This window comes from Dermochelys coriacea, chromosome 21 (genome assembly GCF_009764565.3).
Source record: "Dermochelys coriacea isolate rDerCor1 chromosome 21, rDerCor1.pri.v4, whole genome shotgun sequence".
Classification (NCBI taxonomy): Eukaryota; Metazoa; Chordata; order Testudines; family Dermochelyidae; genus Dermochelys; species Dermochelys coriacea.
In genome coordinates, this window is record NC_050088.1 from 7,105,591 (window position 1) to 7,127,929 (window position 22,339).

Consider the following 22,339-nt stretch of genomic DNA (forward strand, 5'->3'; position numbering starts at 1 on the left):
CACTGGGGTAAATCATCTGTGTCACCACCTCTTTCTAGAACTTGAAACCTGCCGTTCCCATCTGCCATGCAAAGTGGCCCCGCAGTCACTAAACACACAGTAATTGTTAGGTCTGTTTTGCCTACCAGCATGGGGTGGGTGTTAAGTTTGCTTGGCTGTGTTCAGACCCAATGGACTGAATTCTGTTCTCACAGCAGAATAAATCAGGAGTAGATTTTACCAGTGAAGTTATCCTGGCTTAAAAAACTAGGTGAGATCAAAATTGAGCCATTTGCTCAGTGGAAATAAATTATGAGTATTTTTTGACTTCTGATCTGGATCAAACACTGGACATTTTTGAGTAAGAAACAGTAAATCTCAGAGGGAAGCTCCTTGAGCAAAGGTAGGGGCCAGATTTTTAAAGGTAAAGATTTGTACAGATGCAGACGGAGGCCTATTGAAATCAATGCGAGTTAGGCACAAAGGCACTTCTGAATACCCCACTAGGCACTTCTGTATCTTTAGGCACTCAAACACCTGTAAAAATCTGTCCCAGGGTGCTTCATGAGATTTGCAAGTTTAGTGATAGGTTACTGGTGTAGCAGTGGTGTTTGCCTTCCTGTGGAATGGTTCTTGGGGTAGCACCTGATGCTTCCTGCTTTGTTCCCTTTCCCAGCTACCCTTTACATAAAGGAATGCCACTTGACTTGATTTCTGCTTGTTTCCCCCTCTTAAATTTCATCACCTCTTTGTTTCATGATGGGGAGAGGGCCCTCTCTATTAGATTTATTGTAGATCTCATGGATACTTCTGTATTCAGAGACTGACTGTGACTACTAGATAGGGAGTTGCACTGGGAATCAGTTGACCTATTTTCTGTGCCCAGCTCTGGGCAAGTCAGGTCACTATTCTGTGCCTCAGTTTCCCCTTCTGCAAAATGGAGGGGATGTCTCTTACCCCCCCTGGCTAAAAAGCACAAAGTATTATGTCGTAAGTGAGAGGGAGGAATTTGACCTTGTTATCAAGACAAATGGAAACACTGATAGAGCCACCCACCGGGGCATGCTTAATAAAACCGGCAATATAAATACATATTTCAGATTTTTATTATTAACAGCAAAAGCAGCTGGTGAGAGAACCATCACTTTTGTGTCCTACCCCCCCCTCCGCAATTGTCACCCACCCACCAGCTGAAGCAGACAGCGAGCTCCTCAGGGTGAGGCCTGTCTGCCCCATAGCTGATAAGCCAGGGAGAGCTCAGCCACCCCTGCCATCTGAATGGGATCGGCAGAAGCTCTTGAGGGTTTTGTGTGATTTAATATCTGCCCTATGCTATCTCGCCAGCCGTCAGTCTGTCTCCTTCCCTGCGGGATGCCGTGGGACCTCTGTTTCAATGAAGTGCCTCTGATAAGTGTGATGTTTTATGCAAGAGTGAATTCCAGCTGGGAAAGGCCCAGCAGGATTCGTTTGGGCTTCGACGCCCTTTACCTTTGGTTCATAGGGTTCTTGTTTGATGTCCAAGCTGCCATGGCATACAGGGACGGGGGCAATAGGGGAGAGGGACTCGCTAATTGGCTAAGTCCTCTCTGAACAGCTGGCTGCTTACTGCTGTGTCTGCGGACTGGTGCCTGAGCGTTAACCAATTAGCTGAGTCCCCCCCACTGAGCCTCAGTACAGTGCTTGGATGCACTGCTGCAAGTGAGCTGGACTCAAACCGGGCCCTTTATGATGTATGGGTATCAGTGGTCAAACACACAAGGACAGGTTGTGATACCCTCCCCCCCACCACACCCCGCCATGTTACTCACATTGGTAGGAGCCCCACTGGCATCACAAACTGGCCTATAGATGGTGAAATCAGGGCAGTGATATTGTGGGGCTTCATAGCCCCTTTCCCAAATCTATGTAGATGCCCCCCCCCCACTTTGCTGCTGGAATAGTCCCTTCCCAAAAGTGAAAGTCTCTCCTCCTGACCATGCCAGTAGCAGACACACTGAGCTACTCTCAGCGAGAAATCGCTCTGTGCTGATCTTACCACTGCTGGGCAGTGGATAAAATAATCTGGGTTTAATGCAGAATTAATAAGACTGTTGTGAGTTAATCCATTCCAATAGTAAAAAGCAAATGTACTGAGGCTTAACAACTAAGCAACCACATTTTCATTTGTCAATAGAACTTAATAAGTAATGAATGGCAAATTATTTCTATTTATTTATCACCCGAAAGCCATGGTATTAATGCTCAAATGCATTTCTCCGTGTGTCCACGCTACACAAGCCAAGCCTGGCTAATCTTTCCTTCAAATTCTACCAAAACACTCTTGCTGTCCTCTACTGTCCTTCTCTGCAGTGGTTATGGACTGCAGAGGTCAAGCATTGATTTTCTATATGTGAACAGTGCAAGAAGTTCAGGCAAATTTGTGTCCATGATTCCCAGGTGTCTGGGTGAAATGGCCAGATCTCACTTGTTCAGCAACACAAGCAGATCAAGGTTAAAAAATAAGGCATTGAAATTCCAGATGGATTAGGGCGAAGGCCTGGGAGCCCAGGAGAAAATTCTAAGCCTGCCTGAGCCACGTTGACTCCGTTGTAGGACCCTGGGCACATCACTCCACCTTAGACCTGTCGTTTGTAAATCTTCGTCCTTTGGGACAATGTCTTGTTGCAACAGCAGGAGGTTGCATTGCTGGGTCATGATGTCCAGCTGCAAATTTTCAAGCCCTGAGGATATTTTGAAACATAGTCATGTCCTGCAAGCTTAGTTTGCAGGAAGCAGGATGATCCAATCAAAACTGGGAATGTCCCATGAAAAATGGAACAGCTGCTACCTTACTTGACCTCTCAGCTTGCTGCCTTAGGCCCTCCAGCTGGTGAAATGGGGCAAGAAAAGCTCTGTCTCAAATGCTGCATCTGACCAGAGTGGAACTCACTTGAGGAAATAAATCAGACGTCAGAATAAATAGAAAAAGATGGAAACTGGAGCATCCAGAGAGATTCCAGACACTGGTTTAGGACTTGTAATATTTCACTCTCTGAGCCACAGCACGCCACAGGCATAGCGACCTCTATCAATATTAAAAAAGCGACATCGTGTATTATGAAAATAGACAAAACAATAGTTTCAACTCCTTTGCCACTGCAGTGAGCAGGGGAGGGGACTGCACCAGCCCCACCCCGTGTTGCCAAGCCAGCTGATTTCTGCCAGTTTGATTTTTCTTGTTGGTGCTCAGAATATGCTGAATGCCAAATCTGGGAAGACCAGCTGTCTGGGAGGTTGGATTCTTTGGCCCTGCGCACCGCACGGGGGGGAACAGGAGGAGAGTGACTATGCTGCAGTCGTGCTATCCAGTTCAAAGTTGTGTCAGCAGCAATTCCATTATAAAGCACAGAGAGTTTGTATTCGTTGCTTTATGGCATTGCCCCCAGCCTGAAGGCTGTCACGTGAGGGGAAACGAATGGGTTTTACAGCAAATGTGAACAGGCAGACAAAAAACCAAACCAAAACCCAAAGCAGTAATTTTTAAAGAGAAGCTTTCTCATGGGGACAAATAGACACAGCTGTGGTTAGTAGCAGACTTCAAGCGTTTTCTAGGACTTCTTCTCAGTGAAGAGCCTCGGAGATATTTTTAGACTCTCCTTAATAATATTTTGCACTCTGGTAACACTGTTCATCAGAGAATTTTCTCTGCACGTTACAAGCTTTTAATCTTCTCAGCACTCCTGGGAGGTCGTCACCGTCATTTGACCAATATACAGAGAGGGGAAGAGACTTGCCCCTGGTCCCAAGGGAGTCAGCGGCAGAGCTGGGAATGGACCCCCAGAGTCCTGAGTCTCCTGCTTGGCCCACTTGAGATGTTTCACCGCGAGGTGCTAGTCCCCTCACAAACTTGGTTATTGAGATCGGTTGCATCATAAGTTAAAGGTCACTAGAAAATAGCCTCAAAGTTTTTTTTAGTGACTCGTTCTTTACGGACTCAGCCTGAGTGGAGAGCAAGTCTCATAAACGCAGCTGGTTAACAGTGAGGCGCAGCCCTGTCTTGCTGTGTCCACCATAGTTGGGTCTTACTTATTTCCAGACAGGTTGATTGCCTCCTGATCTAGGCCAGGCCATGCCCCTCCCCTCCCTAGGGACCCAGAGAACATTAAAAGGTAATTAGATATTTATAAGGGACAGCAGAGCAGCTTCTCCCTGGGAGGATGAATTAGCTCAAAGACATTATCTAATTTTCAGCTGTCTGAAGGAAAGTGCTCCCTGCTGAGAGGACGTCCCTTTAAAACACAGCCTGAAATGACGATCCAGCAGTGGTCCATTATAAACAACAAATGGGGGTCTACACAACAGAGGGATGGTGGAAAATGCATCCCTGGAAAAGCAGCAAGAGGAGGTGGCTGTGTCAACAGTGTGATCTGCTGATGGGGTGAAATTCACCCCTGTGCAGGGGGCCAAAACAAATTCTAGGCACCACTTGCTGAAGTGGGACATAAGTGGTGCAGAGGGGTGAATTTAATTGATAGTGAACTCAGACAGAGGGCAGCCTGTTTGCAATGTGCCACACATTCCCTTCCTCCCTCGCTCTGACTGGTGCAATTGGACCTTAGACACTAAAGTCGTGCTCCTGAGCTGTATGAACTCCACATGAGAAACGTGTACAAGCCATGTTAAAGCCACATGTAGAACACACAGAATTCATGCTAGATGAGCCATGTAATAGGTGAATCATGTGCCCCAAAATAATTCCATGTTCAGCATTTTGGATGAAGATCCAAACAACCTAGCTGGTTCCCCAGCTGCTGCATATCTGGTAGTTAGTCAGTGCCACCGCCAGGCATGCATTCCTAGGCTGAGATGCTCCCTCTTACCCGTAAAGGTGATGATGGCTAATGAGATGAAAACCAGCTCTGTGGGAGCTCCCATCGTATGCCTCGGGGTGGGGGTTATCTTTATCGAGGAATAGGGACAGGGACCCTGCAAGAGAAAGAAAAGAGGATTTATTTGCAGCAGCTGGGCAGTCCAGTTCCAGCTGTTCCAGAGCCTAACTTCCAGCTGGGAAATCCCCACTGGCTGTCTCTCTGAAGTGGAGCGCACCCTCTAAGGGGCGTCCCACTGCGTGATGAAGTACAACCAAATAACCATTTCCCACTCTCTCATGATCCTGGAGTTGGCAAGGGTTGGAAAATAATTCCCCTCCAGACACACACGTTCTATAAAAATAAAACATTGTTTAAATTATTCAGGTTTTCCTCAAAAGACTGAAAAGCAAAAATGTTCAGGTTTGGGGGTTTTGGACAAAAAAAATTTTATTTGGTGAAAATTTGTTTTGTAAGAATCCATGTTTTCACTGAATAAATAGTTTTGACAAAAAAAACTTGTGACCACCTCTACCTCCAGGCACTGCTGCTAACCTGAACATTTTCCATTCAGATCCCCTCTCGATTTTGTGTTTCTCTTCTTAATCTCATGGTCAGGCTGTCCCTTGCCCCTACCTCCTGGTCCACAGTTCGTGATAAGCCAAAGGAGATCAAATTAAACAAAGAAAAGCCGAAGCATTCTCTTTTCCCAATCACATTCTCATTCCACTGTCCCATGGGGTCTTATTTACAGAGCCCCATGTACCTGGGTGAGTGTGTGTGAATCAGCCCAAGAGTTGCCTCCAGTGTCCCTTTGGGCGTGGTGGGATGGCACTGCTCAGTTATCATAGCAACAGGTGTACTGAGATGGAGAGCATCAGCTGTTGTGCTCAGAGGTGATATTTTGAGGAGTCCTCTCGGAGGCTTCGCTGCAACCTACTTGGTCTTTTTGTATTTCTCTTCACAGAAGCCTCTGTGTAGTTAAAACAAGAGACAAGGGTGCACTGGGACATTTGCTGATGCAGTGATGTTAGTTAGTGGGTGCAGCAGTCTTGCTAGTCCCCTAAGAGGGTTCCCTCTTTTCCAGCTTCTCCGTGGGATCAAAAAAGCCTGCAGCAGCTTATGAACCTCCTGCTGCAATATTCCCCTGACCCCTGCTGCCATGCCCACTGCACACACCTGGCAATTACAAAGTCTTGCTGCTGGTGCATCATTTTGAACTAGATTTGCCATCTGACTAGCTTTAACTAGATCAGCCGTTTCCTTTTAACAAGAATATTGAAACAGAGCTAATTTTTTTCTCTTAACAAAAGTGACTTTTAAAAAATGACATTCAGGGGCTTGCTTCTTAGCCATGTATTGGGTGCCCCTCTTAAAGTGAACCCCAAATAAACCAGTACTGAAACCACTTGACAATGACAGGTTTCAGAGCAGCAGCCATGTTAGTCTGTATTCGCAAAAAGAAAAGGAGTACGTGTGGCACTTAGAGACTAACAAATTTATTTGAGCATAAGCTTTTGTGAGCTACAGCTCACTTCATCGGATGCATTATAAAATTTGTTAGTGTCTAAGGTGCCACAAGTACTCCTTTTCTTTTTGTGGAAATGGAAAGACCCATCTTTGTTTATTTCATCAGATGAAGAGAAAGGGGATCGGTCACATCTAAACTCAGAGCGTTTTCTCTCCCCTTTTATTGCTACATCCAGGGGACAATCAGAATGGACCTGCATCCAGAACAAAATAAAGTGATCCAGTGACATGAAGCAAGACCTACGTAATCAGCTAACAGAGTCATGCCATTGGAAGTCCAGTTTATGAAATAATGGGCTGGGGTGGGATTTATGGGCTCACTGTATCATTTCTCTCATTTTGGTGACATTTTCATTGCTTCAGGATTCCAGAGGGATGTTAATGCTGATCTGCTGGCATCTGCCTGATGTTATGGTGAGCTGACCCATCTGGTATCCCCCAAAATTAATCTCAGTATCTGGTTTATGTGTAAATCCGTGCTCGGACTGCAGGGTTCAGGAGAAAGAGGAGAGGAGGTTAGCAGGGAGAAAACCTGTTTAAAATGGTTCTCGTTGGCACTGAGCCATCCCAAGGAGTATTATCTGGAAAAGGGAAGTACACGTCTCAAAACAAGATTCAAGTCATGCATACATGGGAAGTGGGCACTTCTCACATGTTGGGCCTCATCCGGGCCTGTGTAAGCCTCCTTGAAAATCTCTGGCAAAAATGGGAACATGATCAATAGGAAGAGCTCAAGGTGGGGCGGAGGTATAGTCAACACTTGGCGAGGCTGCATAATGGACAGAGAGATTGCTGCAAATGGTGACATTTGCATTATCTACAATTAGAGATGGGAATAGAACTTCCCCTGGCTATTCTGGAGTCCATGTTCCCATTCAGCTCGGTGTAGGGCCTGACTCAAGATGATCAGAGCTGGACCTGCATTTGAACTTCCCCAAAGTTCAGGGCTTTGAATCCACCTTAGAAAGGTGGGTCTGAGCCCTGAATACTACATTTGGAGCTGAACTTCCCCAGAGTTTTGGATCTCTGACGATCCAGCCCAGACCTGTCTCTGCCTCTAATTAGAAGAGAGGCCTCTGGGACCTGGTCTGGGACTTGTTTCCCCATTTGTATCTTATGTTTTGACAACCACTCCAGAGCCTTCTGCTGCACTAAAAGGGGATTTGTCAGGCCCACTGATGGATGCCCTCATTAATGGAGGAAGGGTGTGCAAGTCTGAAAACACATACATGTAGCCACTGAAGCATTAAGCTTTTCCTAGGAAGCCCCTGGGAGCTGGGAAAGATCCATTATCATGGAAATGACGTTATGGTGCTACAGTGAGACACTTAGAATTCCCCTGAGCCTCTCTGCCTTCCAAGACCGCTAAGTACGAGAACTTTCTCTGGGAGCTGATCCTGTGGCTGAAGTCACTCTAAAAGGCACCGAGGTTCCTTGTGGTGAACGAGCGCATGCAGACGCATATATGTGAACACATTCACCTGGAATCACGGCTTCCGTGGGGAAAAAGACTGGTGACTCGATAAAGGCTGCAGAGTTGGAGATTAGTATGATGTGACACTGCCTTCACAGATGGATTTCACTCCCATTTGGTTGGTTACCTGTGACCAGCTACTTCAGTTCCAAGAATCTGTGAACACTTCCTATTTGGGATCTAAACAATTTATGCTAAAGTCTGTCCCACCTTGTATTTAGCTGTGACGCTCTGGTTACCTTCTCCAGCTCTGAGGAAGAGCTGTGTGAAGCTGAAAGCTTGTCCCTTCCACCAAGAGAAGTTGGTCCACTGAAAGATATTACCTCGCCCACCTTGTCTCTCAGATCTGCCAGTATCATATGTGGAATGAACCATCTGTTAAGTCTTTAAACCACGTTACTGGAGGCCCTCATCCACTGTGCCATCACTAACCATTGATGTTTAGTTGATATCAGTGGCCATTATGAAGACTTGGAGTATATTACGCAGTACACCAGGCACTTTCAGCATGGATTCACTGGCGGCAACAGGCCGGCATAGCAGGGGTGGTCTGTATGGATCATTCAGTAGCAAGGCTGGGACAGTCTGCATGGTGCATTTAGCAGCACAGCAGTTGTATTCTATGTGGATGCACCAGGAACTCAGAGCGGGAGTCAGGCAGATTAAAAAAAAGAAAAAAAAGAAAATCCAGACTGTCTGTTCAGTCCTTCCCTACCCCAGCAAAAGACCTATATTAAAATCCCTGTTCATTCTGCCAGAAAGTAACAGCCACCCTTTCCCCTGAAAACCAGTGCATTTGTACCAAACTAGGTCCATTGAGAAGTAAAGTCCACAGCCTCTCCCTTCCAGCCTCCCGTCTTGCCTTGCATTTTGTGAGCCAGCCCATCCCCACCTTTTACTCCCTGCTCCTTGAGAGTTTTTAACATGTACCCATCTGGAGTTGCTCTGATTTACTCTGACGTGTGTGGGACCCTGTGGCCCCCTTGGGCTGCCAGCCTAGGCAGTGCTGTACCTTCTCAGCAGTGCTCACTGCCTCTATCTGTCAGCTCCCACCCTTTGGCAAGGAGCTGGGCTCTAACAGGAGGAGACTATGATGCCATCACAGCCACAGTGCAATCTATTAAATGAGTGTAGCTTAATCCCCCTTGGTTAAGTGACAAGATGAGCATTTGGGCATAAACGAAACCATTCCTACAGCAGCTGCACCCCATAATAAAAGGGCATTCCTGACTCTGTTGCCATGGCTGGGACAGGGAGCCAGGCGTTCATACAGTGCTGAAAGGGAGGATGGTGAAGTTGGGAAGGTCCCAAATGTGACCTTTTTTTGGCTTTGGTTTGCAAAGTCCATGCAATATTTGTTGGTTTTGTTTTTTTTCTCCCTAGAACAAAATGCCTCAGTGTTTTGGATTTTCATTAATTTTATTATAATGTATTTGTTTGCTCATTCTTCCTAAGAACCCGTGCTTTTACAGCAGCCCATGTTCAGGAACAGGGATGGAACTGGATCTAAATACCAAATTTAAATTTTCCTGAATTTCATGGGATTCAGCATCCAAAACTGGATCCAAGTTTTGCCGTTGGTCCCTGCTTCCATAAGGAGACCAGTATAAATTCTACACCCCTGACCAGAATATCCTCTAATGGTCAGGTGTCCAAAATCCAAACCAGGATCCAGGTTTGGCAGCTGGCCTCACTGTCTGTAATGGGTCAAACCAAAAGTCCAGATTATAGGGGTTCAAAATCCATCTCTGTTTTGCAGCTCAGTTCCATCTGGATTCATGAGCAACTCTACAAAACCAAGACAGTGCATGAGCAACCCTACAGGAAAATGAACAAGCCAACAAAAACCAACGTGTGCACAGCCCCAACGCTCCTGCGCAACTCTACAAAAGCAAACTGGCTCTTCGCACAACCGAGGAAACAGCGCTGGTAAGGTCATTGATTGGGGTGTGCGATGGGATGTCCACCCCACACAGGACTGAGTGGGGTTAAGGTGGCTGGGATGGCCAATCAACTCCACAGGCTGCACCTAGAACAGGAGTCAGGGAGCAGGAGATTGATTAGGATCAGGCTCATGAAGCCAGGCAGCAGATTACAGACGGGGCTGTTGAGAAAGTACAGTCACTACAGACAGGCCTGCAGAGAGTGGAAGGGTACCCTCCACCTGAGCCTGCTGGCCTCCCATGAGAGTACTGGGTATCTCTCACCCCCCTGCCCTTCATTTTTTTTTTTTGCCACTTTACACCCATTTAATTTCTTTAAAATACACACTGATAAATTCCCAGGAAATTGTAAGCAACATCCCCCACCCCCCAGAAAACAAAGGCACAGCCATGGCCCTCAGCACAGTCTCTGCAGATCATCCTGACCCATGGCGGCAAATCTGAGCTACCAGGGCTCAGGCAGAATGACAAGGTGGCTTGTTATCCCCACCGCAAGAGCTTTGCGAGGGGGCCCATTCTTCCACCCTAGAATCTGTCAGCCATAGCTGTGCCCTGAAGTGACCCAGAGGAGCTGGAAGATGTGGGTGGGGTGGGCAACTGTATGTGGATTGCACTAAAGATTTTTCTGAACAGGCTCTCTCCTCACTGTGTGGTAATTGTACAAGCCCAGTTGAAAATGATGCTGGGTACAGTGTTTTTAAAGGAAGGAGCATAGCCCCAAGGAAGCTCTTTCTCTGCGGGATTACGAGGGGAGCGGATGGTGCTTACAACCCGTAGCTCATTCTCTACTGGCTGTCCCTCTGGGGCTGCAGCAACTGCACCCAGGGAGGTCTGATGCTGGAGTTTTATAGGCTGTGCTTTCTGGATTCATTTTATTGGCTGTGGCTCAGTGGAAGCGCTAAGAAGGCTGAACCAATATGTTGGGTCTTACCGTATGCTCCCAAAGATGCCCGGTTCCCACTGACTCTGAAGTTCTGATTTCAAGGCAAATCTTCTACAATGGGTTAAATTATTTGGGGGCAGGGGAATGCTCCTCAGTTTCTATCTACTGCCATCACTGTGAAGTAGGCTCACTTAGTGCAGGGAGTTAATGCACTGGCCTATTACCTTTGGAGAGCTGGGTTGAGATCTAGTCTCAAATCAACACTGAAATAAGCCAGGTGTTTTCATTCTGCTTATCTTACATTTACTGCATCATAAAACCACTGCACATTTGGGCCTGATTAGCTCCAGTGGGGGTGGGCAGATCTGGAATAGAGGTAAGAGGCGGAGGGTGGGAAGACTGAGATGCATTGGCAGAGTGGTGTTGGGAACTATAAGGGGTTTAGTTGTCCAGACAAAGTATGAGGAGCAGGAACTGTAGTCACTGAATCAAGATCTCTTTCAAGCACTGTGGGCCCAGATTAGTTGTTGAACATCACAGATAGTGCTGTCTAGTAGCCAAGATCCAAAGCAACAAGTGGGATGAGGTCAGGACTGAGTGGCATTGGCAGAGCTGTACAGGTGGTTTGTATAACATTTGTCCATACTACACCTGCTGTCTAGAGTTATTTTGTGACCACTAACATAGAAATCACAACAGCTGTTGAGCATCTGCTCTGTCCCATCTGGGGCCTCTAGGCTGACTGCACATTCAGGGCAAGGGATACTTCACATAGGGCAGTAGCTACCTTCTCCTTCTGTTCAAAGATCTCCAGGGGTTGAATCACATCCAGTGTGGTAATAGTGCTGTAAACATCAAGTCATCACTTTCTGAAGCTTGAGTACTGAAGAATGCTGCTCACCCATCTCTGGCAGGGCTCCAGCCTGCTTTAACCAGCGACTAGAAAAAGTAACCAACTAGGGTGACCATTGAAAAGTCCCAATATTAGGATCTTTGTCTTGTTTGTGTAATTACACCCCCGCCACCCCACCTTGAAAAAACAAGTGTCCTGATTTTTCACACTGTCTGGTCACCCTATGACCAACGGCTATTGGAAACTTAATGGTGCAAAGCCCCTCTAACCAGCTCTAACTCTGAAAAGCACTGGAAATAAAGGCCCTGATTGTGGAATTGGATCTGCACAGGCACAACCTTGCACTTGCCTAGAGCCACACTGAAGTTAATGCAAAGGTCCCTCAGCCTGGATGTAAATGCAGAAGTTGGTAAATTCCTTTGGCTTTCCAGAGCCTCCTTCTGCCTGGGAAGTGGCTAGAAACACTTAGCCTCCTCTTTTGTTAATAGTGTGGTGTGGGATGGGGAGCGGAAGGGAAGAAATAACCACAGCCTGCTTGCTCACTCAGGTGCTTTCATTACCAAACATGCTTATTAAATCCCAGCAGTGTGAGCAAAATAAACAAAACTGCCTGTGTCTGAAACAGGCCAGAGAACAACCCCCAGCTGGGACTAACTGAGGCTAATTGCTCACCAAGTCCAGTCTAGCTAACCATACCTTTGCTGGCTACTAGCCCGAATTAGCACTAACTGGGGGTGGGGTTTAGTCTTTAATCAGCTGCTGTCCATGTTGGAGCTCATTTGCCAAACAGAGCTTGAGGTGCAGAGCAGCAGCTAGGAACAGGTAAGTTGAAGTGAATGAAAGAGAAAAGAAACAGGGATTTAAAATAACAAACTGAGAGGGGGTGAGAGGTTAGACTGCCCCAGTGCTGCCCAGCTCTCTGTTCTCTTGCTGGAAAGGAAAACATGGCAGAGTACCCCATAAACGTCCCTCTTTGGGCTTTGCTGGAACAGGGCAGTCAGAGCCCTGGGTTCATGCACAGAGTTTGAGGGTTTGGAATCTAAGCCAGTAAGAATCTGGTGTTGGGGGGAGGGAGGGTCTTCCTTTGATAGTTAAACATTTGTCATTCATCTCTGTGCACAGCCATGAATGCCAGCCCCACACTGCCTCTGTGGCATTCCCAGCCACTACAAGTTTGGGGAATCCCCTGAGGACCTGTGTTGTGTTACTACTGAGTCACTGGCCTGGACTTATTGCTCCCCTAAAAATGATTGTCAGAATCTGGCTTGCCTTCCTGAGTTAGATTGCTCTTTTCTAGAGATGAGCTCAAAGCTGCAATGTTTAAAACCCAAGTATTGAGCACCCTGTCACTTGCTTTTGCTCTGTAGTAAAGAGAGGGGCCAACTGCATAATTTGGATCCAGAGCCCAGTTCAAATTTGGAGGCAGCTCCAAAGTTTGCATGTTTGGGTCTGAGGTTTTAGGTTGGGCCCAGCTCTGATTTTTTCTTTCTTTCTTTCCTTTTTTTTTTTTTTTTTTTTTTTTTTTTTTTTTTAAGGAGTCATTCCGAAACTCTGCCCACCCCAGGTCTCAGTCTCATCTCAGGTGTATTTACAACTTCATGCAAAACAACTGATTTGGAATTATTTTAAACATACAGAGTTGCTATCTATATCAATGGAAACTACCCTACTTTGAGACAGGTGTCCCCAGAGACCAGTGTTCATTTCTGCCACTTTCCTTGCAGAGCTGGTCTTTTAGGGCCAGATCTTGAATCTGTGGACTCTGTGCAAAGGTCTAGCCCAAGTGAATCAAATTGCAGGATGTGGCCCTTACAAAGGGCATAATGCGAAGGGTCGAGGCTTGAAGCTTGCCATGGTATTGCCAACAACCATTGTTTGTCTGTAGGACCCTTAGTATAGGCGAGTCTGTTGGTTAACATACAGGCCTGCGCACAATATTTCTGCATTTGTTAATTGCCAGAAATGATCTACATGAATGAATGCAACACAGAGCTGTGCGTCCTGAACCCAAGGAAACTCCAGTACATTTAAATGACCTGAGTTACTTGGCTTGTGGTGGGGTGTGGGCTGCCTGCATTGAAGAGAAGAGGCTTTGGGAGTCTTTATTTTGTAAGTTGGTAATGCAGCTGGGCAGACAGAAGCATGTGGAGATGAGGCTCCAATGCTTATTGCTTAGGTGATGCCCGGTTGGCGATAGTTTCTCCTGCAGGATTCTGCAGCTGCTTTGCCTACATTTGGCAGCCCCACGCTGGAAATCTGGTTCTGTCAAGGTCAGGCTTCATCGTCTTTCTCCTTGCTACTTTGCGGGAATGTTGATTTTAGCTCCAAGATGCGCCAGTTACTTTTTCTTGGCTGCAATGGGGTGACTTATTGGTCACTGATTATTTTATTCCTTAATGTAAACTGACGATCATTATCAATTACAAATAAGTATCTCCTGGTTCCTGTCTCCCAAAGTGCCCCTAAGGTGTCATCTATGTTGGGGAATGAAAAGGAATTATTTAGCGTGGCATATGGTGTAATGGTATGAACTTGAGAGAAGGGGAGAAATTAGGCTGTATTAAGAAAAACTTCCTGATAGTGAAATATACTGAGCAACAGATAAATCTTCCCCAAGGCAAGTGGCAAAAGCCCCATCACTTGGGACATGTGAAACTAGACTGGGTGAACAAACCATGAACACACATGCAATTGGGAACAATCTTTCATCAGTAGGGAGATGGATGGGGTCTAGAGATCTATGATTTTAAATCTTATGTGGGCCAGATTCTGAGAGGAGCTCTGAGCACATTGGGAATCTGCCTTTTATTTAGATGCTTAAATGGGAGCTGAGCTCTTTTGAAAGTCTGGCTTAACAGATGGATTTGAAATCTCTAGACTGGTATTTCATAGGAGCAGATTGTTCTGTGCATAGTGAAAACAGGTGCTCTGCACCCCACAGGTTCTGCTCTTGATGCACTTATACACCTCCCCCTAAGGTCAGTGAGAGGTTTATTTCCACACCGGGACAAAATATACCCATCTTATTTCTCTCATGCTAGTATAAGTAGCAGGCAGAGCTTTCTGATGTGCTCTGAGCAGGACATTAGTAAGGCTATCACTCTTAAGTTAGAGTCTTCTAAAATCCCTCCTGTTTTTCTGCTTCTTTTAAATGCTTTTAATTAGTAGTTGGGGAGTGCATTTATGTAAGTCATAGGTCCCAAGGCTGCATTGTATCAGTGCCTCTGTACTTCTCAATCTTTCCCCCCACTTAGGCCCTGCTCCTGAAAGTTGTTCAATACAGGCAAATCAGCTGCATTGACTCCAGTAGTTGGATGAGGCAGGATCTGTCCACATACAGCAGCTTGCAGGATCAAGGCCTTGATTGTAAGGTCTTGGGGGTAAGGACTGTGTCTTTGTACATGTTTGTACAGCACTTGGCATAATGGATCCCTGTTCCTGACTGACACCTCTGGGTGCTACTCTCAGAGACAAATTTAATAAGAGTTCAAAATACCCACTATTAGAGATGGACCAACACTTCAATATTTGGGGCTATTTGGAATCTAGGTCTGAGTTTCGCAAAAGGACTGTTTCTTTGTAACTAGAAGCAATGTGGCCTAATGGATAGAGCACTGGGTTCGAAGAGTCCTGGCTTAGAGTCCTGACTCTGCTGTGGGCCTGCTGGGTGACCTTGGGCTACTTGCTCCCCTTCCTTGTGGCTCAGTTTCCCCATCTGATGATGACCTCCTTTGAAAAGTGCTTTGAGAGATGTTGATGGAAAATGCTATATAACTGGCCAAACCAAATTCCTGCCTCCCACCCTGGGACTGTTGGGTGTTCGAACTCTGAATATGGTTCCTTGAGCCTGTCTCCACTTAATCCTTCCAAGCCTAGAAATATTAGGTTTTTATCCCTAAATGTCTGCAAATATTGATTTCACTGTATATGCACAAATGATGAAAAAATATTTCCATAGATGATGATCTAAATGTACAGCTAGGCAAAGTAAGAAAAGCACTGCCTGAGACCTTAGTCTGATTTAAAGATATTTACTTGGTCTATTTTGACATGTCATGTTGACAGGTTTTGTTTGAATGGTTTTGAAGCTTTAACTTTTTGAATCTCAGTGTCTACTGTTGTTAAATAATTTATTGTCGGATCCCCATCTCCACTGAATAACTTTCCCTCAGTGGTGAAAATGTAAGTTGATTAAAAATAGGAAAAAGTGCTAATTCATCACTTAGGTGTTTATGAGACTGTTCAGGCTGATTTTGGCTCCTGATAGTAGGTGCTGAAGTTTAAAACATTGGGTCCCCGTAACAGGAGCTCACTATGCCAATATACTGTGTTTCAAGGCCCCTTAGAAACATGATTGAATTTAACCTCACAACTCCCTCCTCATGCAGGGGGTATTGATTACTAACTCCATTTTTCAGATGGAGAAACTGAGGCACAGACAGGCTAAGTGAGGTGTCCAAGGTCACATGGTTGAGTCAGTAGCAGAGATGAGAATGGAATCCAGGTGTTCTGACTATGTCCCATGCTCTGTCCATTAGATCTCCAGAAAAATAAAATCTCCAAAACAAGAGAGGGGCTTTTGGCAAATGCTTTAAATAAAATCTCATGTTCTTAAAGTCTTGCATCATCTATCGTTGGTACACAGCTCAGCAAAGGGAAAGTCTGACTAAAGCTTAGGGCATCCTCCACACTAACAACTCCCCAAACTACCTGCTCTTCACTGTCATCGTTACCATGGTGGTGTCAGCAGAAACCTTTTGATATGTGGGTAAAAACAGATTCCTAGCCCTGAGGTAGTCTGTCTCTGTGCTCTCCCAGCTGCTGGAGGGTGCATTGCTTGGCAAGGGCCAAAACCAGAGGAGAGATTGTAAGGATGAAAGACCTCACCCCCTGCCCCTTGGAAAGCCTCAGTAATGTCAAAGGGCTCCAGCGTCTCTAGAGCACAGTGATTGCGCTACTTCTAAACTTGTAACCCATTACATCGGACAGTGGGGGAGCTGGCCATGCTCCCCACGTTACCGCTGCTACAGCACCTAATGCCAGCCCTGGCAGCACGCAGGAGACTGGAAAGTGGTGACCACCCAGTGCCCCTGCATGAATGCACAAGCAGGATAAAGTGTTCATCCCTTCCAGCCAAGTGTGACTCAAGAAAAACAATACTTCACACCCCACTTTTATTAATACCACACTGGGCATCGTTGTGTCTGTGATAAATTCCAGAGCCCTTTGACCTCCTTGCTCCACTTTCTGCTCCTACTCTGATGGCTGGGGCTATTTTTAACATCCGAAAGTGTCAAATAGCCCCTCCTTAAAATAAAAAGAGCCTACCACAAAAATCTATCCCTTTCCCCTCCCAGATTATGGATTCACCACCAGATTACACAGCTCTAGGAAGTAAGACCAATAGCTTTATAAATTGTACCCTAAATAACAAAAGTAAATAATTCAAGTCTTGGATAAGGGTCAAGAATCAGGATCAATATCTTACAATCCTTCCAGGATGGAAACACCTGCCATATCCCATTGGAGAGCATGGGAATTCTCCCTTTACCCCAGTATTAAACATCCTGCTAGGTTGTAAAATACTGGAATGTACAACTGCTGTCAAAATATATGGATCATAGGTCTAGGTCTATTGTAAACAGGGCACTCTTGTAAAGAAAACAGCTACAAAAACAAGCAAAGAGGCTTCCACATAACTCGTGTTCCAACTTTGTTTCTTTTGTTTAGCAGGAGCCACACTCTGCCTGGACCTCTGTACAGCACACAGAGATATGTGGTGGCTGAAAAACATTGCAGATAAACATATTACATCTGAAGATATGTCTACACTGTGGGGAAACCCCCCTCCCAGAACTCCAGGATGGCGGGTCTCAGATCCTGGGTCAACTGACTCGGATTTGTGCTATGGGGTTAAAAAGAACAGTGTAGACATTCCCACTTGGGCTAGAACCCAAGCTCTGGAACTTGGTGGGAGGGAAGGGTCTCGGAGCCCAAGCTCCAGCCTGAGCGGGAAGGTCTCTTCTGCTACTTTTAGCCCGTACTGCAAACCTCACAAGCCCAAGTGAGTTGACTTGAGCTCTGACTGGCTGCTCTGTGGGTTTTTTTGCAGCATAGACATGCTATGTGATGCCCTGATTTATAGAAAGACTGATGTAGATAATTTTTAGAATTTTTTTTCTGCCTCTGTTTGCCTCATATGATTTCTCTGTGGTACTTTTTTGTTACTTTCTGAACTTCTGCTGTTAACCTGTTTCTAAAACCATCCTTGAAACCCCCCCCCTGTTAATTATTAAGTCTTTAGCGTGTGTGTTTGATTACATGACAACATTGCACGGTTGTTTTCTTGTTTGAGATAATCTGCTTGTTCATTGGAGAACTGGTAGATGGTTACATGTCTGGCCACGTGCTTTCATTCCTACAGAGAATCCCACATTCAGAAAGGCCAATTGCCATTCCCAGGAATCCAACCACATGGATGTAATACTCCTGGGAATAATGTTTGCAGAGCAGTAAAGGCTCTGGTAGTTTTAGAAATCTCACTTGCCAAGGATGGTAATAGCTCAGTGGTTTGTTGAGGAAAGGGATCGTGCCCACAACTGCGCAGAATAGCTGCAGGGAAACCTCTGTCAAGCAAACAACCCAAGGGACAAGCAAAATGCCAGCTGCCCAATGGATTAATAATTCTGACTAGTGTATGTAGCGCAACTGCCTTCTACTGCAGGGAAACAGAAGTGAGGATATGTATGTCATAGGCCCTGTATTGCAAACACTAATTCTGCTTTAGCAAGAGCAATGGAATCCTGTGCATTTGGCTCAGGGAAGATCTGTCCCTGTAGTTGCTGTCAAGTTCCAAGTGGCTGTGAGGTGCAGCATGTGGCAATTGTGGTGTTCAGGTGGCTGGCTGGAATTGCTACTTTTTGAACAAAAATTTCAAAGCATTTTACAGAGATGGGACAGCCTTTCGACATAGTCTCTAAAGGCCAGACAAAATTCTGTTGGAAACCTTGGGTCTGGTTTAACATGGTTGCTTAGGGCAGGGAGTTGCCTATTGGGAATGAATCCTTGGTTCAAGTTCTTAATGAACATAGCACTTGAAAAATGTATTAAGACTTTATTAAAACAAGTTGGGGCTTGTATATGTTTTCCCCCTAAAGAATAAGCTTCAGGTATGCAATGAAATATGAAAACCTGAAAAACTGGCCTTGCTTTGATTTATCTAAAGTCAGTTTTCACATGGGTGCCCATGTTTGAATGGGTGTGAACGGTGTACTCTGTTGTATATAGATTCTGCACTGTGCTCAGCTGTGTGACTTGTTTGTACAGTACCTAGCACAGTCGCACTCTGACTGGGGCGCTAGACATAAATCATAAAAAAATAGAGGCTGAAACGAAGCTCTGTGTGTGCCTTGTGTTTTGAAAGCTAAAGAATAACCATTCATGCCACTGAGGCAATTTTTGTGTGTAACCTGATCCTACCCCCAGTGGCAATTTGTCGCTCTCCCTTGGCTGTTGCACTACGAGCTGGGACAGAAGCCTGAGTAGAGGTGGCTGAAAATGTTGGTCAAAACCAGTTTTCTGTCCAAAACAAAACAAAAAAAAAAAAACAACCAAACAAAAACCCATTGTTTTGACCCAAATTCTAGGCACTAACACAATGCAAATAATTAATAGTAGCAGATTAAGAAATGAAGGAAAGAAAGGAGAGAGAGAGAGAGAGAGAGAGAGAATAAAAACAAATGAGAGAGGCCAAGAAAATGGAGGGGGAGAAGAAAAAAATGAAAGGAAAAGAAAAAAGAGGGAAGAGGGGAAGGAAAAGAAAGGGGAGGAAAGAAGAAAAGATAAAGAAAATGATAAAAGATAAGGAAGTGAGAGGGAAAGAAAAGGGAGGAAAAAGAGGGTACTAGAAGGGAGAGAAAAGACTGAAGAGACTATAGGTAAGTGTGGTGTTCCATGGCGTGTTTCCACAGGGCAGGGTGGGGCTGTCAGGCCGGGGAAGGGGAGTGGCTGTGCACTAGTGAGCCATGATTTCAGTTCTTCAGGGGCAGATGGTGCTCTTTAGCCTACTGCTTTCTCCACTTTGAACAGGAGTTTTTCTCCAGCTTACCCCCCTGCTACTAGGAGATGCTGCCTCTAGAAAGCCCTGATGTTGAGCAAATATAGCTTCCATAGACCCCACTGGTAACTGCAGGTTCTCATCCCTGTGTTCCCTAGAGTGCCTGTCTGGCCCTAGTAAGGAGAGGCCATTTCACTTCGTGAGCTCCTCCTGGGCGAGACAAAGGCCAGTGTTCAAAGAGAAGTGAACACAGCTTTGGAGGCTGGAGAGGAGGATCACACAAGGTCAAACCTCAGAGCTGAATTTCTTTGAGTGTTTGCATTGTTTTGGGGCAAGATCCCGCTTCTGCCAACAGACAGACTTCTGAAATGTAACTTTATCACTCTCTAGACCTAACAGCAAATTTCTAGTGAGCTTCTTCCACAGGGGGACTTGTTTACATTGTGAGGACAGCCCTTTGTGACAGAGCAGGAGTCTGTGCCTGGGAAAACCCACCCTTGGCCTGTGAGGGATGAAAGTCATGGCTGGAAGGAATTTTGGATTTTCACCAATTCACGGAAAAAAGGGGATGTTTTTTCCAGCTCAGCACAAGCTAAAACCACACTGTAAAGTCGATGTGAGCTTTTCCGGCTGACAGTGTCTGAGCAGACCCACTCTCCTGATCACCTAGTCCTAGAGAATTTTAGAGTACTCAGTACAAGCCTTGCAGCATCATTGCTATTTTAAGATGGAGCGTGCTGGGCCGCAACTGTAGAATATTATGACACATTTACTTGAGGGTAACTTTCAAAAGTTACCCTCAGAGGTTAGCCTCAATACTCTCTTCGCAACATGCAGGGCACTTTGAGGGAAAAGATTTTCACAAGTGCTTCAGGTATTTAGGAGCACAGTGAAAATCAATGGGGCTTGTGTGCCTGAATTCTTTAGATGTCTTTTTAAAACCTCCTCTTAAAGTACACATGACCCAAAACACTTCAGCTTACAATGCTGGTAGCCCAGTGGTTAAATGAGCATGTTGTGTGTGTAAGGGATGCAGGCTCTTTGGAAGAGGAGGAGATGGTGCCAACCCAGAGTTTGGCTATCACCGTCCTCAGCTGACAAGTCAAGGTTTGCCAGTTTTTAAACCCAGCCCCTCTCTGAATTGGAGTAGCAGGGAAACAGTCCAGATGGACTCTTTTCTTGCCCTGCTTTGTTGACTGAAGAGGACTCAACAATGAGACTTCCACTGAAGTTCAACATTATCTTACCCCGAGTGCACTTTTCACCCAGTGCTTTACTGATTCATTGACCCCATTCTCAGCCACTGCTTGGTTGGCTCTTAGAAGCTGATTAACAGGACACCACTGCTTAGGACAGGAAGTGAAGAAGAATCCAATTGAAACAAAAGGATGCATTGGTGTTGGGCTAGCATGTGTGCGTGCTCTCAGCCGCCAATGCTCTTAGACAGTGTCACTAAATGATTAGTGGGTCTTATTGGATTTAGGAAAGATTCATTTCCAGATTGCTGTCTTATGGGTAGCACTGGCTGATGCTTGCTAGTTGCATCAGAAAGTGAGGTTCCCTGCCCAAAGTTGCACTAGAGCAGGGCTGGCGAGGGAGGGGAATTGCCCAGGACACGGCTGGGAAGGGTTTTAGTTCCTGTCCAAGGGATCAACTAGCGTTCCTTCCTTTAAAGAAAAATAAGCTAATTTTAAATGATCTCCCTCCCTGCCCCATGAAATAAATGCATGATTCTGAAGTCCCGGAGACCCCTTTTAAGTTGTAGGGAAGTCAGTGGACCAGGAGTGGATGGGATAATCGGGCAAGGGGTGAGACCCACTTTTTAAAACACAAGCTGCAGAAAACTGCCTCAGCCACTATCGCATTCACCCTGGCACTGACCCCCCATCCTGAATGCCTGGGTGCGAAGAAGGCCAAGAGGAGCCCTTAGCCCCTGCTGCCTGTGTTCTCCTGCATGTCATCCATCCCTCTCTTTGCTCCTGCTTGATGTTGCAGGGCCAGCATGGAGGCTTTCACCTGTGACTTAATTCAGGCAAACCCCACTGAAAATCACTGTGGCCCCACCAGTGCCCTGTGCAGCTGTAGCACTTTGTAGCACCCAGACACGTTACACAAGCCCTCACCAGCCTGAAGCATGGACAAGTATCCTCCGGGCACATACAAGAGCCCGAACTTTTGCCCTCCTGCTTGAGCTCTGGAGTTCTAATTGGTGCAGGGACAGGAGGAGGGACGCTGGTGGCTATGGTCTTTCTGATCCCCTCTTTCTGCAGTGGAGAACTCAGATTCACCACACCCCTCTGCCTGCACCCTGTTCTAGATCTCTCCCAGCTTGTGTTTACAAGCTTCCTTGGGTGCAAGCCTGAAGAGTTCTACAGAGAGGGCAGGAACATTGCCTTGATGAGCTGCACTCTATGCTCCCTGCCCTCCGAATCAGAAATTCAGGAGCTATGATCATAGCAATGGTCTCTTTAAAGTGCCACCCTCACCCCCAATGTAATACCACACCGTGAAAGCAGGGCAGTAAAACCCAGCAGTATTCCACACAAGCAGCCTCAGCTTTACAGCCCTGTCAGTTTTGAAATTGCTGGATGAGGCTCTCTCTATTCCTCCACCAGAACTGACACATTCCTGGACATGTTCTTTGGATTCCCCCCTCCCACACACACGCACTCCACCCCCATCCCTTTTCCAGCACAGCCAGTGCCTGCATTTCCTGCAAAATGATCACCATCTGATAAACACACAAAACCAGCCCCACACTGTTGCCTTAGACC

At 46.0% G+C, this 22,339-nt stretch overlaps 2 protein-coding genes across 6 annotated transcripts in view; one reads left to right on the plus strand and one right to left on the minus strand.

The window, feature by feature from the left end:
• The window catches only part of RBBP5 (RB binding protein 5, histone lysine methyltransferase complex subunit), a 168,345-nt gene that overhangs the window by 66,332 nt on the left and 79,674 nt on the right, over positions 1 to 22,339 (plus strand). For all 5 annotated transcript variants that reach the window (XR_006276466.1, XR_006276467.1, XR_006276469.1 and 2 more), the window contains exon 14: positions 9,590 to 9,759. The gene's annotated coding sequence lies outside the window, so the exon portion shown is untranslated. The remainder of the gene's footprint in view (positions 1 to 9,589; positions 9,760 to 22,339) is intronic.
• CNTN2 (contactin 2) overlaps positions 1 to 22,339 on the minus strand; it is a 42,627-nt gene that overhangs the window by 19,840 nt on the left and 448 nt on the right. The window contains exon 2 of the mRNA XM_038379860.2: positions 4,839 to 4,944. Coding sequence (XP_038235788.1) covers positions 4,839 to 4,893 — 55 coding nt within the window. The 5' untranslated portion in view covers positions 4,894 to 4,944. The remainder of the gene's footprint in view (positions 1 to 4,838; positions 4,945 to 22,339) is intronic.